The 17,937-nt window shown below is 32.4% G+C and overlaps 1 protein-coding gene across 1 annotated transcript in view; it reads right to left on the reverse strand.

The window, feature by feature from the left end:
• The window catches only part of TRDN (triadin), a 403,209-nt gene that overhangs the window by 117,335 nt on the left and 267,937 nt on the right, over positions 1 to 17,937 (reverse strand). Inside the window, exons 20-21 of the mRNA XM_040474537.1 lie at positions 17,224 to 17,271; positions 7,220 to 7,267 (exon numbers count right to left, since the gene is read on the reverse strand). Coding sequence (XP_040330471.1) covers positions 7,220 to 7,267; positions 17,224 to 17,271 — 96 coding nt within the window. The remainder of the gene's footprint in view (positions 1 to 7,219; positions 7,268 to 17,223; positions 17,272 to 17,937) is intronic.

The raw sequence follows: 17,937 nt of genomic DNA on the forward strand, positions 1-17,937 counted from the left end.
TCATTCTTGAAGTTATTTCACCTAAAATGTATAATTTCATTTACAACAAGGAGAAAGTAACAATGCATTTTTATGTGGGGCTATTTCATATGATTTTTGCAATTTGATTTTTAGAGAATGGAGCTTAACAAGATGTAGCATAACAATTGGTTTTTACACAATTTTATTCAAGGTAGTGTATGCCAATTTTTTTCATAAATAGGTCTTTAATAGAAAATTGATTTATAAATGAAGGAAAAGTCAGTAAAAAGAACAAAAAGTTGCAGGAAACAACACTTGTTCTAACCAGTAAACTTTGCTACATAGTTTATAATCTACTTTCTACTAAAGATTTCTAAGGGAAAAAAAAAGATCCAACCCATATATGGCCTCAGGATAATAACAAGAGTGGAAGGAAATATTAATAGAAAAATAAGACATAATTAGCAGCTTGATATACTTGAGCTTGTAAGGAGGCATTTTCATGATGTGTTGTATGGTAAATATTATGATGCATTTCCACATTCCTTTATACAATCTAGCCTAGGGTATCAAAGAAACAAACAAAGTTGATTTTTCTCACTGGTGAACAAAATATTAAATTCCAAATATCTATGTTAAATAATTAAAAAAATATTTTTACATGCCAAATCTGGGTGATGGTTATTGAAATTATATATTAGGAAAAATAAGATCTGTAAGTGAATTTCACTATGAGGAAAATAAAAATGGCATATTACAGATTTAAGGATGACTTAAGGAACTATCAACCTAATATTAAGACGTAGATAATAAGAATGCATATTTTCACTGTTTTAAAATTATAAAATTACATTAAGTATTGACAAAAGACATCTGAAGTTCATTACTATTAAATTCACAGATCATACGACAACTTTCTTCATATTTACAATTAGATTTGACTGGGCTTTAAGAAATGGTTCAAAATTTCATTCTATTATTTTTACATGAAGCTTCGTTTGAAGGTAAATCAAGAGAAGGTTTGAGACTTATGAGTGAAGCAAGAGCACACATTTGATGTAAAAATGTTACTTTTAAGAAACTAAAAGATTGGTGATATTTGCATTAAGAAACTACTTTGATAAATCATGGTAAGAGTAAAATGCAGGCATAGTAGGAACGACACATTGCTTTAAGGTATGTTGTCTGTTCTGATAATTTCCAGTAATTAAGTTCATCTATATACCAGTATCTCTGACCTGCAGTTAATAAGGTTACTTGGTGTTAAGACTGGTGACCCCAGTATGAAGTGTAAAGGGAGGTTCCTAGGGCAATCTTGAAGTGTTAGTGTGCCTCTTCATAAAATGCTCAGAATCTCTAAAAAAATTGGTCACAGAGGCTAGATAGGCAGATGAATAATTCATTTTCATGATAATGAAAGGCAGAATACCTGCATGGAAACAGAAATTGGACATTACCATGATTTCCCTGTGTGACCTGTACTTGCCTCTAGTATATCCTGCATAAAGTAAGAGTGATCAAGTCACACATTAGCTTTTTAGAGAAAATGGATCATTAATAAGAAAGAAGCTTTTACTTTGAGAGAAAAAGGTACAGCACAATGTGTCTCATAGCATCACCTCCAAATCTTGTCAACAGCATTGACATACATTTTTCCTTTATTGGGCTGGAATTCTCTTTGGCACTGAATGGCATTCCTACTAATACATGTGTGAATCACATGAACCAAATGTTTCATGGCAGAATGTGGCACCCTGCAGGAGATCAATGTAACAATAAAAATTTCTTCTGAATAGATGTTGTTCTGCTGTGATGAGTAGGATTTAGATTTGTCTGTTTATTAAAAGGAATTTCCTATACATAAGATAAAATAATTGTAAGAACATTCTAAAACTATTAAATAAAATAAGAGTAAGAAGTGAAATGTGGGGGTGCCTGGGTGGCTCAGTCAGTTAAGCATCCAATTCTTGGTTTTGGCTCCGGTCATGACCTCACAGTCGGTGGGGTCAAGCCCTACATAGAGCTCTGTGCTGACAGCAGAGAGCCTGCTTGGGATTCTCTTTCTCCCTCTCTCTGCCCCTCCCCTAGGCATGCTCTCTCTCTCTGAAAAATAAATAAACGTAAAAAAAAAAGTGATATGTGCTATGTGAGCAAGAGGGACAGTGGAGAATTGCTAAAGATTCTCTCAAAAATATATAAAAACACAAATATGCAGAGTATACTCATTTTCACATGCTATATAAGCTCCACATGTAAACCATCTTCTCTCTGTAGCCCACTTCATGTTCCTCACACCCATTCCCCAGCGCCTAGTCTGTTGTGGGCGCTCAATAAATATTAAACAATCAAAGCACAAACTGTTGTCAAAAAGTTTGGAATTCACAGGAATCAATAGTATTGTTATCATTTAACATTTATTGAGGGTCAACAGCATGACTTAGTCCACATGTGCAAATAGGGTATTTTATAATCACACATTAAGCAAATAGTTAAATACAACTTGTATTAACTAAAATTTCAATTTTACTCCATTGATCTTAAACATAATACTAATCTTTTAAAAATAATGTTAACACACCAAAATATAAACATTACTTATTTAAATAAATAGTTTTCTGTCAGGAAATCATTACTCTTATTGTTAACATTCACTTGAAAATATGGGATAAATCTACAACAAGTACACATCACATATTCTAGGTAGAACAGTGCATGTACAAAGAACAGAAGAATCTGAAAAGATGAGTGAAGACAATGACAAAAACACAAAGCATGTATTAGCATTTGGGTTTCACCTGCTGTTATGACAACTTAAAACACTAATACAATTATGTAGGGCACCATTGCTTACAAAATAGAATCAAAGGCAAAGAAAGAGAAATTCTACGGGTGAACACAAATTAGCATGTTTGTGAATTCAGAAACATTTCTCAATTTAAGGCAAGGCAGAATTTTTTTATTATAGGAAAGGAACTGCATTGGATACATTTATGAACCACATGTTCCAGTTTTATCCTGAATAAAATGATTACTAATTGTGTTAAGATTTATTCTTGTGGTAAATAGGCACGTAAATTCTATTTAATCTTTTTTTGTGAATATTTTCCTGTCATGTTTCTATTTAATGATTTTGAAGTGATTTTTAATTGTTAAGAGAATGGAAAACTGTACTTAATACGTCTGTAGTGAAACTTCCAGTTTATTTTTAGGATAGTGAAGTATCTATAAGTATTCAAGTTTATAGTGTGGTTTTCCTTAGCATTTGAATCTCCAAGTCTTATAACTGTAAGTCCTTCTAGACTAGCCTTCCCTTAAAGAAGAAATAGACTCTATATTCTGTTGTAAGGAAACACCACTTAAAAACTTTGTTGAATAGAAAATTTTACACTTGGAAGCAGTAAGAGATCATCTAATTCAGCTCCACAGTTGTAAAAATAAGAAAGGAAATGATAGGTAGGCCTAATGTTTCTATATTTAGAATCATTTATTGTATTAATTGGGCAACTGTTTAACTTTCTCTTTCATTGTAAGTTTTTAAAGAAATTCACAATAGTTGCAATTACTACAATTTAATTTTTCAATATGTTTACCCATATGATAACTGTTCACTGCAGGCAATTTTGTTTACGTAACAACACCATCAGCAAAGATCATAACAACATGATGTCGTTAATGAATAACACATATTTAATTATTATTTTTTCTCTACTAGTTCCACTTTAAAACTGAAGAATTTAATCATTTTTGTCCTGGTTTCTAAAATATGACAAACTTCACTAATTGATATCATATTTTGATGAACTGAAATATTCTTTTAATTGCACAATATTTAGAGGCCATGTTCATTGAAATCTGGATCGCCTAATAGTCCTTTCTTCAAAAATCCTTTGGTTTTCATTCAACCCACAGATATCATTGAACACCTACTGTATTCCAGCACTGTTACAGACTTCTAGAACGGACTCTTAAAGAAGACTTTAAGTGAAGTCATGCATATGTGTGAATGAATGAAAGAAAAGGAAAAATGATTTGCAAGTGATTGAATTTATTACTATTTCCTTTACCTTCTCACTGTTGGATTTAAGTCACTTTGAAGGAAGACAATTAAAAATAGAGAGATGCTGTGACTCCAATCTAGAGTTCAGATCTTCAAAGTTAATTGTATTTTTTTTTAAATTAATTGTCTTGACTGATGTCCTTCCCTGCCCCAGGAAGTAGCAAGCCACTGGATGCTTCCTTAGAGTGACTGTTTTGCTTATCTGTCTAGTAACAAACAAATATTCCTAAAATTTTTCTTCTGAATGAAAGCAAGATTGAAAAGAGAAATGTAAATGGGATATAGGAAGCAGGTCAATTTCAAACATGAATACCAAGGAGCAAAATGTTCACTAATTATAAGAAGTTAAATATCAACAAATGAATAAGTTAAGCTTAATGAAACATGATGTACTTTCTCTAGATGTAATATAGAATATCTAAAGATGAATTCTCATATGGTATCACACAGCATCTAGCAAATGTTGTAAGGTTTTATCTTTGGCATTCCTTAGCTCTCACTACAAGGATAGCAACATTTATTGTATTAAACATTTGTATCTCTTGATACTTCTAGGTAACTGATTTCTAAACAAGGAGGAATAATTAATGGTGGTGGTTGTGTGTGTGTGTGTGTGTGTGTGTGTGTGTGTGTGTACATCTTTAAAGGTACACCTTTAAAGTAGAGAAATTATTTATACAGTGTTTCCTTATACTCAAAATTCCAGTCCAGCTATTTTAAGATCTTCACAAAAAGAATAACTAAAAAAACACATGGTTCATCATGAGTTAGAGATAAAATAGAGTTACATTTTTGGACTTTTGCAGAAGTTAGATTAACTAAATTTCTACTTCTTACGTGATATGATGTCTAGTTTACTACATTATGTTAAAATAAAATTCATTCCACCTTTCACTCTATGAACTTCCCATAATGTGAACTTTAGCTTAATCAATGTGTCCTGAGTACAATTATAATTCAGACTAAGTACAGAGGTTCAATATACACAATTTTATATAGATCACCAAGTGTATTTTAAATCTAGTAAGAGTTTGTAAATAATATTTTTCCAAGTGCAAGTTTACAAGTACAAGCTTAAATGAATAAAAATGACTTTAAAAACTATTTAATCATACTTCAATGCCTTATATACTAGTTTTAGATTATTTATGCTTCTAAAGATAACTAAAAACTGCAGAAGTACAAAATAGATTTAAAGCCTCATCTTATGAATAAATTTTAGAATACTCTGATGAAATCTGTAGAATATCATTGACTTAATTTTACATAAACTTTTGATTTTTTAAATCACAAAATATATTTTTCATATCAATGATTAGTCATAGACATATCATCTCAAAAATATGCAATTTACCCAAATATTCTATTTTTATGGTATTTATAGTTGAACTATATGAAGCTATTGCTTTACGATATTTAAATTGAAATGATTTACTAAGTCAATATAAAAAGAGCCATTGAAAGAACCTCATTTTTTATACAAGCTAAAAGCCTAAGATTTTATATGATAAAAGGTATCTTTCATAAAAAAAACGAATTATAAAATTATCTGAAGAAGTAAGTTCACATTTCTAAGAACCAATTCTAGTCTCCTACCTACCTGAGGAAACATTATAGAATTAATGAAACTGACACCAACATGCAGGTAAGAAAAATAAACATTCTGTGTTTAAATCACTTATTTTTTAGGTACAAGTACTAGTGTTGGGCATTTTACACTGTTGTCAGTCTTCTCTTAATATGCTTTGGCTTTAAAAGCAAAGCTACAAATGCCAAAGATGAGCAATGAACACCTTTATACTAGAAGAAAAAAAAAACTATGAAACAGTTAAATTGACACGGTTTGATAGTTTATCTCACCTGTCGTAAAGTTGATTTGATAAGGAAATATGCTCATGTAAGGACTGTGCAATTATCTAGGAATTTATCATTTTTCATATCTTTTCCCATGTTTTCTTGTTTGAGCTCTACATCTTGTTGAATAGGCAGGTCAGATAGAAGTCATTCCGTTTATGTTTTTGTTTTTTCCCCCAGAAGAAATTTAGGCTCAGGGCCTTCCTTGCCTAAGTGAACGAGTTAAAACTGGATGTCGTACCATTCCTCTACTTTCTTTGTCAGAGATGGAAATATCCACATCAAATGAAGTTGATAGAAACATTCTGTTGAATTCTAAAATTTCAGGAAGTCCCCAGAAGCCAAAACTCATTTGAAAACTTTTCAATATAATTGTAATCTGATTTTGTTTTGAAAAGCCCAAGGAAATAAATATTTGACCAATCATTTAACTTAGTTGAATTCGTAACTTTAACTTACTTCTCTGAAATGTGAGAAATTAAAGGATTTTCTTGATCTGTTCATATCAAAAATGCTACATTTTTGATAATAGGAACTTAATTACTCCCAAATTTCAGAGGAAAAATTATGTTGATTTCACTCTTGACAAAAGTATTACTAGTTCTGTTTTATTACAATAACTAGTAAATATTATGATAGATGAAAAAACAAATGGTGGGGGAATCATAAATAAAATTATTAGCACGCTAAGCTCTAACAGAAGGCCCAACATCACTTTAAATGTTTTCACTCTACTCTTGCATTTCTATCAAGCAAATTTTGGAGTGATATATGTACTATATAGCTGCATAAATAAAAATAAAATGCATTACTTATAACATTATGATTTTTAATATTAAAATTTCAGACCTCTTGGGAGAATCACTTGCTGAAGTCACAATATAAGCTCAAATAATTTACTTTTGGTGTTTTTCCCCTTTAAGTGTTACATACTATTTTGTAAGCATTAGATGTTGTTTTTGCATCAATTGAATTGTGCCATCTTTATTCTTTAAACTATGATCAGTAAGGTGGTGGTAAAAGCACAAAGCAAACAGAAAAATGTCTACCAGTTACCCCAGATCATTTCCTTGTTCCCAATCATCTTCAGCATTTCCCCTGATATAATTAAGAAGTCTGTGGAGTTTTCCTGCTCTGAACTTATACTCAAAGTTTAGTTATACAAAAGAACAAAAACCCAGATTGCTGCCTCACATCGTCCCTGAAACAGAAAAGCATGCAAGGACAGTGATAGAGAGCAATAGATAGAACGGTTATTGTCTTCCTCCTGTCTGAATCCAGTGCTTTCCTCCTCATGTTGTTGTCTTTCTAAAGAAGATAATGTCAACCTCCTTCATTTTTTTTTACCTTGCTCCACTGTCTTGGTTGTTTTCTCTTCCTTCTTTCCAGGTACAGCTGCAAGGCAGAGATAAGGTTTAAATAAAAGTTCCAGATGGAAATGCTGCTTCTGCTCAAAAATGCGTTTTGTAACTCATTCGTTGCCAGCTCTTTCTTCTAAACAAGCTATTTTAGAGTTTTTCAACTTTTCTCATTTCTCTATAAACCAATTGAAACCGATTTCAAATTGAATGTTAAAGAATTAGAGAAAAAAGAAATAATTTCTTGGCTTCTGACTAGTTTTTCCATGCCCCTTTCTACTTTCTCCTTTTATACTCTACTTTGATAAACAAGCTCTACAAGGAATTCTACTTGACAGGACTATGATTAATTGATTTACAATCCAGGTTATTGCTGGAGTCATTCAGAGTCTTGAAAATGTCACCTAGATGCTGTTTTAAATTCAAGCTTAACTTAACTTAATCAACTGAAAGGACAGTGTAGTCATGCTTGAGATTCATTTAAATGTTAAATAAAGTCATCCAAAATCACAGGTAACCAAAAGAGAAATAAGATGCTGTTTATCCTGAACTATGCTTTCTTTAAGATTTATTGCTTTCAGTGGACTACTCACTGTCTACCTATTTATACATCAAAACACTAGAAATTATTCACTCCAAATCAGTATACCCCACTGAAATAATTGATTCAAGAAGGATCTTCAGAGGATACTAGCAGCTATTTGATGAAGGTGAGTGAGGGGACTGAATATTGCCATCACACCCAAGTATCGTCCCACAGAGCTGCACGGAGGAAAATGCAACTTTGAAATGAAGCAATGTGGTTGTCACCAACACAACCACTGATGAAACTTAGAACCATTCATTCATAATGGGACATCCGGACATTCTGACTTCTTAGTGATATGCAGCGTCGTGCACTCTGAAGTGTTCTTGCCAAAGCATCCAACTAGTCAACTGGAATCCAGTTAAGCCAAAGATTTAGCTTTCAGTTTAATTAAATACAGTATATAAAAATATATATTGAATAATATTCTGAAGAAATAATCAAAGCAATCAAAAATGTCTACAATGTAACTGGCCATGATCTTTTCAACAAAAATGTCATGAACCAGAGAAGGGGGGTAACATAACTTTTTTTTACAGAAACTTGCTAAATTTACTCATTAGTCATAATAGTTTAGTTGTGGACCTTTTTGATTGTTTCAAGTAGATAATAATTTCATCAGTAAGTAATGACTTTTATTCATTACTTTTCTATTCTTGTACATATTATTTCGTTTTCTCACCTTATTTCACTGGCTAAAATATCTATACAATATGTAATAGAAGTGGTAATAACAGACATCCTTGTGTTGTTCTAATTCTCAGTTGGAAATCTTTCCATTTTTCTCCATTGAGTATGATATTTGCCAATGGTTTGTAGATATCTTATCAGATTAAGGAAGTTTCTTTCTACTCTAGGGACGAATTATATCAAATGCATTTACTATGATGAATGTAATTTCCCTTTATTCTATTAATCTGGTTAATTACATTCATTTTTTTTAAAGATTGTATTCCCAAAACAAAACCAACCTTAAGACATTTTATCCTTCATGCATATTTTCAGACTTGATCTGCTAATATTTTGTTTAGGCCTATGCTTCTATGTTCACAAAGAAGGTAGCTTGCATGTTTCTTTTTTAGTTCTTGTCAGGTTTTAGCACCAAGGTTATTCTAGCTCCATAAAATAAGTGACTGTTTTCTCTTTTTAGATTCCTGGAAGGTTTAGTGTAAGATTAGTGTCAATTTTTCCTTAAATTCTTGAAAGAATTCACCAGTGAAGCTATCTGACTAGAAATTTCTTTGGGGAAGAATGATTAATTATGGATTCAAAATATGAATCCGTATTTATGGATTTGAATTATGGATTCAAATATGGATTATGGATTCAAAATATGAGTCCATTTATTGGAAAATGTTCTTATTTTTAATTTTCTGTAGGATCTGTAATGATGCCTATTTTTAATTTTCTGATATTGATGTTTGGTGCTTTCTCTTTTTTTCCTAAATAAGTTTTCATAACAGTCTATCAGCTTTTTTAGGTTTTATGGAGACTCTAACTTTGACTCTTTTGCTTTCCCTATTGTACAACTTAATTTACTACTTCATTAGCCTTTATTATTACATTTTTTAATTTCTTTTCCTTCAGCTTTCTTTGGGTTTAATTTTCTGTATTGAAAAATTATTGGCTTTCTGGATATTCAATTTTCAGATTTTTTACTTTTCTAATGAGTATTGTTAAAGTGTGTAAGTTTTACCCTAACACTGTTTAACTGCATCCCAAGTTTCAATGTAATGCTTTTGTCATACATTAGATCAACATATATCCAAAATTTACTGTCATTTTTTTCTTTGATACATGGGATATTTAGAAACGTATTGCTTGCATTTATTACAGTATCTAGCATTGTTCCTAATATAACAAGTGATTAATATACTTTTGCTTAGCAATTAAATGTGCTAATTGACAAACAATATGTCTTAATACGAAATGTTTTGCATTGAGAGGGAAAATCGGTAAGCTTTGCTATTAGTGGTTTTCTAGGAATAGGACTGATTTTAGGTGTAGCCAATAAGATGTGAAGAAAGAGGAGCATAAAATCCTTAGGTATGCATAGAGGAAAGTGAACAAATTAATCTGAAGCAGAGGTTCCCCAAAGTAGATATGGAATAATCCAAAAATAGAAGATAGGGCCAATTATAGAAGGCCTTGAATTCCAAACTAGAGTCAGAATTTACTTTATTTACATAAAGGAGCTAGTTAAATGTGTGGTACATTAGTGGAAATGAAACACTGATAATTTTTAATTATAATAAAGCCCATGGGTATATAGTCTTATTCATAATTATTTTGTTCAGAAGACCCATTATAAATATTGTATAGCAAATATGTAGTTTTCAGCTTATTTTATTTTAATCCTTTGAAAAGTAAATATCTCTAAGTAAACAATTTGTGATTTACACAAAAAGAACAAGTTTTCTTTCCAATGATGGGTTCTACATTCATATTAAATAAAGGAGGATAGTCACCTTTATAGCAGTTTTTTGTTACCCAGAAAAGGTCACTGAAAATATTGATTATCTGTACAGAAAATAACACATTTTGCATGAAATGATGATCCTTTCACTTCTACTTCTGATGTAAAATTCATCAAGCCTAATCCAATGGAGAGTAAACTTTAGAAATAAATAGCTCATCTAAGTAAGTGGATTTTCTAACTTCCTGGAATCAAAAGAAGAGCTTAATCTTTTTCTGTGCTACAGGGTACCTGAAATCTCCTTTGGTCCTGAGAGAAATTCTCTTTGCTCTACATTTGGAAGGGTTTACTTTAGGGTGAAAAGATTTATATCGCACTTCTTCAGAAATCCCAACTAATATAAAGGAAACAAAGCAACTAACACTCTTAGAAAGTAATGCCTGAATTAGGAATAGTCCTGAGCTAAACTATGAGATGGAGAAGTTACTTTCCTGTAGCTGCAGGCTTTTACTTCATTATTCTCCCCTTCAATTTCCTTCAGGGATCCACTTCTCCAGTACAATTTAATCTCTCCTTTCTTGACCTTAATCACTCTTAAGGCTCTGATGTGTTCCCATTAGCAGTAAGGGCTTGTACATAGGCAATGAAGCTTACTTGGAAATGGGATATATTAGAATCCTGGTAAAAAAGTAAGGAGTGGTGGAAAAGTATTTATAGTTTGAAAAGTCCCCCACATGACATTTATACATTACTTCAGGGATGTAGACCTACAGACTTAGCATGATAAACTATTATTTTCAAGGATATAAGAATGCAATGTTATCTGCCCAAGGGTTGATCAAATTTTAAAGGTAGTGCATAGAGATGTCACTGACTGAAACAACGGAACAAATCATTAATTGTGGAATAAAAAGTCTTACATCTTGGGTACAAAGGTCCTTGGATATATGTTATAGTGGAGAGACAGGAAAGAGAGGCTTCTCATCAATTCTCAAATGATGCTAACTAGTTAATGTATTCACAAGACCATCCTTTCCTTCTACCATGTTTCCTGAATTTTACATCATATTCCTGAATTTGGAATTATGAGCAATATGGTATTTGTTGTAGCATTCAAAGCAGGGAATACCTGAAAATGAAGTTGAGAAGGAATATAAGGGTCAGATCTTGAGGGATTTATGTCATTTTAACAAGGTTGGACTTTATTTCATGGTCAACTTGGAAAAAGACAGTTTTAAATTGAATGACTTGTTCAGTTTTATAACTTTAATAACTTACTATGACTATGGGGAAATTCTGGTAAAATGAATATTAGTGAAATAAAAATAAAGAGCCTAAGGGCAGTAGTGAGTTCATTACAGTGGTTCAAGCAAAAGATAGTGAAGGCTTAAATTAAGATGAAAGTCACAGTTATGAATAGGAGGAAATACGTTCAAGAAATATTAAGGAGATAAAATCAGCAGCACTTGGAGATTAATCAGATGAAGTAAAGAAAGATAAAAAATCACCCCCCGTTTTCCAGTGAAGTGAAGAGAGATTGTATTTTCACCAGTGATAATGAAAAGCAAGTTGGGAAGGAGATACGAGGAATTTAGTTTAAAACAGGTTATATTTGAAGGTGTTTGCTGGACATTTGAACATATAAGTTTGAAATTTGAGGGAAAAAACCTTTTAACAGAGAAGTCCTGAAGTGGCAACATACAACTGGGAATCTTCAGGATATAGGGCAGAATTTCAACCTTGAAAGTGGACATATCTCACAAAGAGACAATATAAAATGAAAAGTTCAGAGGATTAATAATGGAATCTGGGAACATCAATAATTGAAGGGTCAGCAAAGAAAAAAGAAACACAAGTCACAAATAAAGGTCAGAGGATATGGGGGAGAACCAGGAGGCTATGTTCTCATGATAAGCCAACAAAAGAGAAGCTTAGAGAAGAGATAAAATGGTAAATAAAACTGAGAAGCCTATTATGTGAGTGCCGAATGGCTCCTTTGGTTTAGCAATGATAAAATCATCAACATTATCCAGAACATCAGTGGCACAGTAGAGACAGAAGCCTCATCCTTGCGGGAGCTCAGAAGGGGTGCTAGCATTCCAGTGTCTAGAAGACTGGATAAATGTGGAGGAGACAAAATGGCAGAGAGGGAAATATTAACCAAGAAAGGAGTTTTAAATTGAGAATACTATTTCCAAAACAAAATCAATAATGGGAAAGATTATGATACCACAAAAATGCATGGGTGACTGATTAAAGGGGGCACAACTGGAGAAGCTAGTCTTGACAAGAACAATAAACACTTTACCTCTGAGATTAAAGGGGAGATGGCTCTAAATTAAACAAGAACACCAAGCTACTAACCTATTTCTCCTTTTATTCCAAGCCATTTTCTTCAGCATGATTGCCTGTATGTTTCATTACCTCTTCCCTCAATTTGTCCTTCTTTAGCTTTCAAGTGTGCCATTCCCCTAAAAATGTGTTTATTTTATTTTATTCTATTTTATTATTATTTTCTATTTCAAGAGAGAAAGCACACATGAGTGGGTGAGAGGGGTAGAGGGAAGGGGAGACAGACAGAGAGAGATAGAGAACCTTAGGCAGGCTCCACTCTCAGGATGGAGTCCAACACAGGGCTCAATCCCACAGCCTTGGGATCATGATCTGAGCCAAAATCAAGAGTCAGATGCTCAACTGACTGAACCACCCAGGTGCCCCAAAAATTCTATTTTAAAAATCAATAATTATCTGCTTGGCAATGACTTGGTGACCTCCACCTTGTCACCAAAATGGTTTATTCTCCTGTGGTGACTATGACATTATACATAATTACATCTATTTTTCTTTAACCTCATCTTTCTAGTCACTTTTTTCTGTCCTTTTTTTTTTTTTCTTTTACTTTCCTTGCCCTCCTTCCTCCAAATGTCAATGTTCACTAACACTCCACACCAGCCCTGTTCTCACTCTAGGCCGTCTCTTCCTGACAAGCTCATGGACTCTTAACTGTCTCCACCAGTAATCCCATGCAGAAGACACCCACCTCTATATCTACAGTCTTGCAATTGTCTGAAATTCTAGTTTTATATTTGGAACCACCTATGGGAAGTCACTTGCATGTGCTGCCAGCACTTTAATATGTCTAAAATAAATCTTGCCTTCCCTCCCCAAACTACTTCTCATCTTCCTTCTTAATTTTTATAAGAATATCAATAATATTCTTCTAGCACCCAGTCTGAAAACTTATTGTCATTAAATCATTTCTTTTTTCCCTCCCAAAGCTAGTAAGTTGTCAAATTCTATTAATATCCCTCCTTTGCAATCTCATAATTAATACCAGGTCTTAATACATGTCACCTACATTATTGCATCCTACCTCCTCCTAAAGCAAATGTCTGAATGTTATTCCTAAACTTAAAATTTTCATTAACTCCATGTTGCTCATGGAATAGAGTTCAATTTTAAAATCAGGCCTCTTTATAGCATTATTAGCCCAGGCTGTATTAATTCATGCCATATCTGTAACTCTCTTGCCATTCCTCATATACATCCTGAAATTTCCCACCACTGCCTTGTTATTTTACCTGTACCCAGGTTACCCTTCGAACTAATGATTACATAACAAAATTCTATCTGTTATTTAAGACTTAACTCTAAAGTCATCTTAGGTAGTAAATCTTTGCTTTACCCCAGGTACAAATCATTTTTAAACTCCTATGGAAATCTATCTGTATTTATTTCTTACCCTGTTGGCTTTAAACCATAAACTATAATTACATAGAAAACTTTTATGTGATAGCAAAAAATGAGGTTTAAACAACTTAAATTCCTATTTTTCAGTATTTTAAGTTGTTCAATAACAAGATTAACATCTACATTTTCCCTTAATTCTGTATACAGTGTGTAAACCATAAATATGTGTCAAATGAAAGTAAAAATGATTTGAATACTGCAAAACAAATTTAAGTTGGTAAGATGATATATTGATGACTATATATATATATATATATATATATATATCCCCAAAGAAAATATGACTTAAAATCTGGCTTAAGATCAAACAATTTATACTAGATATATAAATTGGCACATTGCAATTAATTTAAAAGAACTTTTTTTAACTGTGAAAATTTTAAAACAATTGCAAAATTAGTAATTTCCACCTAACATTGCATATACAGTTCCTAGTTCAAACCTCAATGCAGAAAAACAATTTCCAAAGTTTTGAAAACAAAAATAACCCCTACATAATTTTCTTATTCTACTTATTTTTGAAAAGACTACAAGTTGAACATCTTGTAAAATATGCTAACTGTTGTGGAGATTAGGGGCTAAATCCATGATGAAACAGATTCTATTGTTTTGTGTGGCTGATTGTCAGTGAGGGTGTAGGGGACAGAAAAACTAGTTGACAAATGAATGAAGTATATGTTGACTTCTATTTTTTGTAAGTTGTTAAATTGGAAAAGCACTACCTGAATTTCCATTTGTTTATGACAGCTTTGGAAGGATCACTTGCTTCTGCCGTGCTGTGGTTGCAGGCAAACCCAATGTGCAGAATCATATTTAAGTTAAGAATTGAGGCATGAGACCTAAGATTTACTAGAAGCAAAGTAATTGGTGCCAATAGTTTATTTTCATAAAAAGATTAGTTTTTTTTTTTTTTTTTTCATTTCACTCTAAGTCTAGCAATCAGGTCTACTTAACCCCAACCGAAATGTTTGGCCATACTATAAACTCAGGGACCATTTTTGGTTGAAGTTCCCAGTGAGTTAACAAAGTGATGGTTCAGTCCCAGTTAAGTATCTTTGTTCACTCCAATTTGATCTGATTGGACTCAAACTATGTGTGTTTGTATTTCTATCCTAAATATCCAGGCTCCAAGTAATTGAGAGTCTGTGCAGGGCTCAACCTTCAAGTAGTTGAATCTTTCCTTGTTTTTTTTAGTTTATTTTTTAGTTTTTTAAACATTTTTATTTATTTTTCAGAGACAGAGAGAGAGCATGAGAGGAGGAAGGGAAGAGAGAGAGGGAGACACAGAATCCGAACTGGGGTCTAGGCTCTCAGCTGTCAGCAGAGAGCCTGACATGGGGCTCGAACCCATCACCTGTGAAATGATGACCTGAGCCGAAGTCGGACATTTAACTGACTGAGCCACCCAGGTGCCTCAAATCTTCTCTTCTTAACTCTGTCTCCAGGCTGCCTTTCATAATGAGGAATTTCCTAAGGCTCTATATTTGAAATCTAATTCCAAATGAAACCCAAACACCGGTACTTGGACACCCCAATAGCCTCACTCTTGGCTACCAATTCTGAACCACAACTTTGCCTTGCTTTTGTTCTTGCTTTTAACACATATCCATATGCTGGTGTCATATTCACTTCCTGGACCCATGTACACTTGTACCCTTCCCTATATTAATGACTTTTCCTGAATCTATAGACCTTCAGCCTTTTCATGATACCATGGCATCATCCTTTCTGAAACAAGCATTACCCACATTCCACTTAATGCCAACAAGGAAAACTGATTTGAAAATAAGACACCACAAAAGAATGAGATACATTAAAGTGACTTTGATGATTTATGACTCTATTGCTTAGGACACATTGATACTGAGCTAAATTTACTTCAATCACTTATCAAAAATAGTTTAGGTTATTAGAAAAAGATATAATTAGGAAACATTTTATTCCTATGTGTGGTAAATTTAGAATAATAAATAGAACTGTATTTAAGAGAAGGCATCCATTAATTTCAGTAACTCTAGCTTCTAATTATTACTTTACAAAAATTTATATCTTTTCTTAAAGTATTCTTTATCTAATTTTTGTCTTAGACACACATATGTATACTAATTTATACATTAATTTATATATTAATTAATTATAGTAATTTATATTATGGTTTATTAACTAATATATAAACGTATATTATATTAATTTATATCCATGTATTCATTTATATTCATATATATAATATATATTTATATTCACATATATAATATTATACATATATAAATTACTTGGTATTGAGAATGTGGATATGTGTTATTTACATTTTATGTCTTCCTAGAGTGCTGATATATATTCTCTTTATAAAGCATATGCAATAGAGAGTTTTTTAGGAGTAAAAGGTGATGTTGTTTTAGGGAAGTATGTGTGAAATGGTATGTGTGTAGGTTTGTGTGTGTGCGTGTGTGTGTGAGTGTATGTTAAGTATAAGGTTGTTAAATTGTCTCTTGAGATACTTCCGAAAACATTGGATATATTGCTGACTTCATTTCTATTTGTAAAGAAGAATCACAAGTTGTAGAATTGTTCCAGATTATTTTGAATAGGGAATATGTAAAACTTTTCTTCATGATGATTACTTTTAATGTATATTACTGTTTTAAACATGTTATTTAAATGTCTCCTAAAAGGCATCAAGATTCATATATGTAGGCCTCTGATTACATATGACAAGAGAAATAACTTTGAAAACTTAAATCACTAACTTCCCAATATTTTTTAGAGCAAAATATCCCCAAGTGAGCATTTCAATTTAATATTTTCTAATTTAATATTATGCAAGCACAAAGTGAACATTGTTCACATAAGCTCTACTAGTCCATATTTCATTTGTTCAAGCCCTGTCTTCCTAAGGCAGTATATTGAACTTGAATACTCTCCAGATGATTGGGATCCTGTTCAGCTTGAATAGCAGCATTTCTTCAGTTTTTTGAAAACTAACTTGCAAGTGGACTATAATTACTCATTTTAGTTTATGACCTTAAAGAAGTGAAACCATTGGCACTAGAACACTGAACACAAAAGCCTTGTTAACATGGATACCATAAATCTTATGCAAAGTGGGTTTGTTTCTGTGTCAATGAAATACCAAAATCAATAAATTAGACCTCTTTTATAAGTACCGAACAATACATTAAGTTAGGAACCTTAGCAGAAATAAGCTATAGCCATGACATCTTTTTCTTCAAGCTGCACTTACCTTTTTTAGTTGAGGCAGCACCAGCCTCTTCTTTGGCTCGTTCAGTTTCTGCAAATTCAGATATTAAAGAATGAGAAATGGATATCAGAGATGCCAGGTCGATATCTTATGGTATTGTAAGTCAGACAAGACTAAAAGTGCCCAAAAGATAAAATATGTGTGGCGCCTGAGAGCAAAGCAAGCAGCAAAGAAGAGCCACTCTATAAAGTACTTACATATTTTTAAAGTAATGAACTCTCTTATCTCTCCCACATACTGCTCTGCCGTATTAAATTTTAATGCCTATGTAAGTAGTGGCCATAAAACAAGGTGGCTTATTTCACAAAATACACTGGAATACTAATTAGTTTATATTCAAATGTAAAATGATGTATGAGTTGTGTGGAAGAGGACTTTTTCGCTTAGCCTTTAATTATGGGGATGGCAAGCAGTATTTGATCTCAATCAATTAGCTCTATATTATAAAAGATTAGCTGTAGTATTATGGAAAATTCCATTTGAATATTGCTTGGAGAGAGAGAAAATTTTTTAAAGGCCAAAGTGGCCTCTTGTGATTTCTCATGTAGTTTATCTGGTGTGGAATATAAGAGAGCTGTCTGGAAGACATAATCTGAAATGCTGGTCCTAGTACAAAATTTTGGACCTCGAATCATAGCTAATTGAAAGAACTTTCTCCAGTCTATAGGAAAATAACAAAAATAACAATGAACTGGT

This window comes from Herpailurus yagouaroundi, unplaced genomic scaffold, assembly GCF_014898765.1.
Source record: "Herpailurus yagouaroundi ecotype Mexico unplaced genomic scaffold, PumYag 139, whole genome shotgun sequence".
Lineage (NCBI taxonomy): Eukaryota > Metazoa > Chordata > Mammalia > Carnivora > Felidae > Herpailurus > Herpailurus yagouaroundi.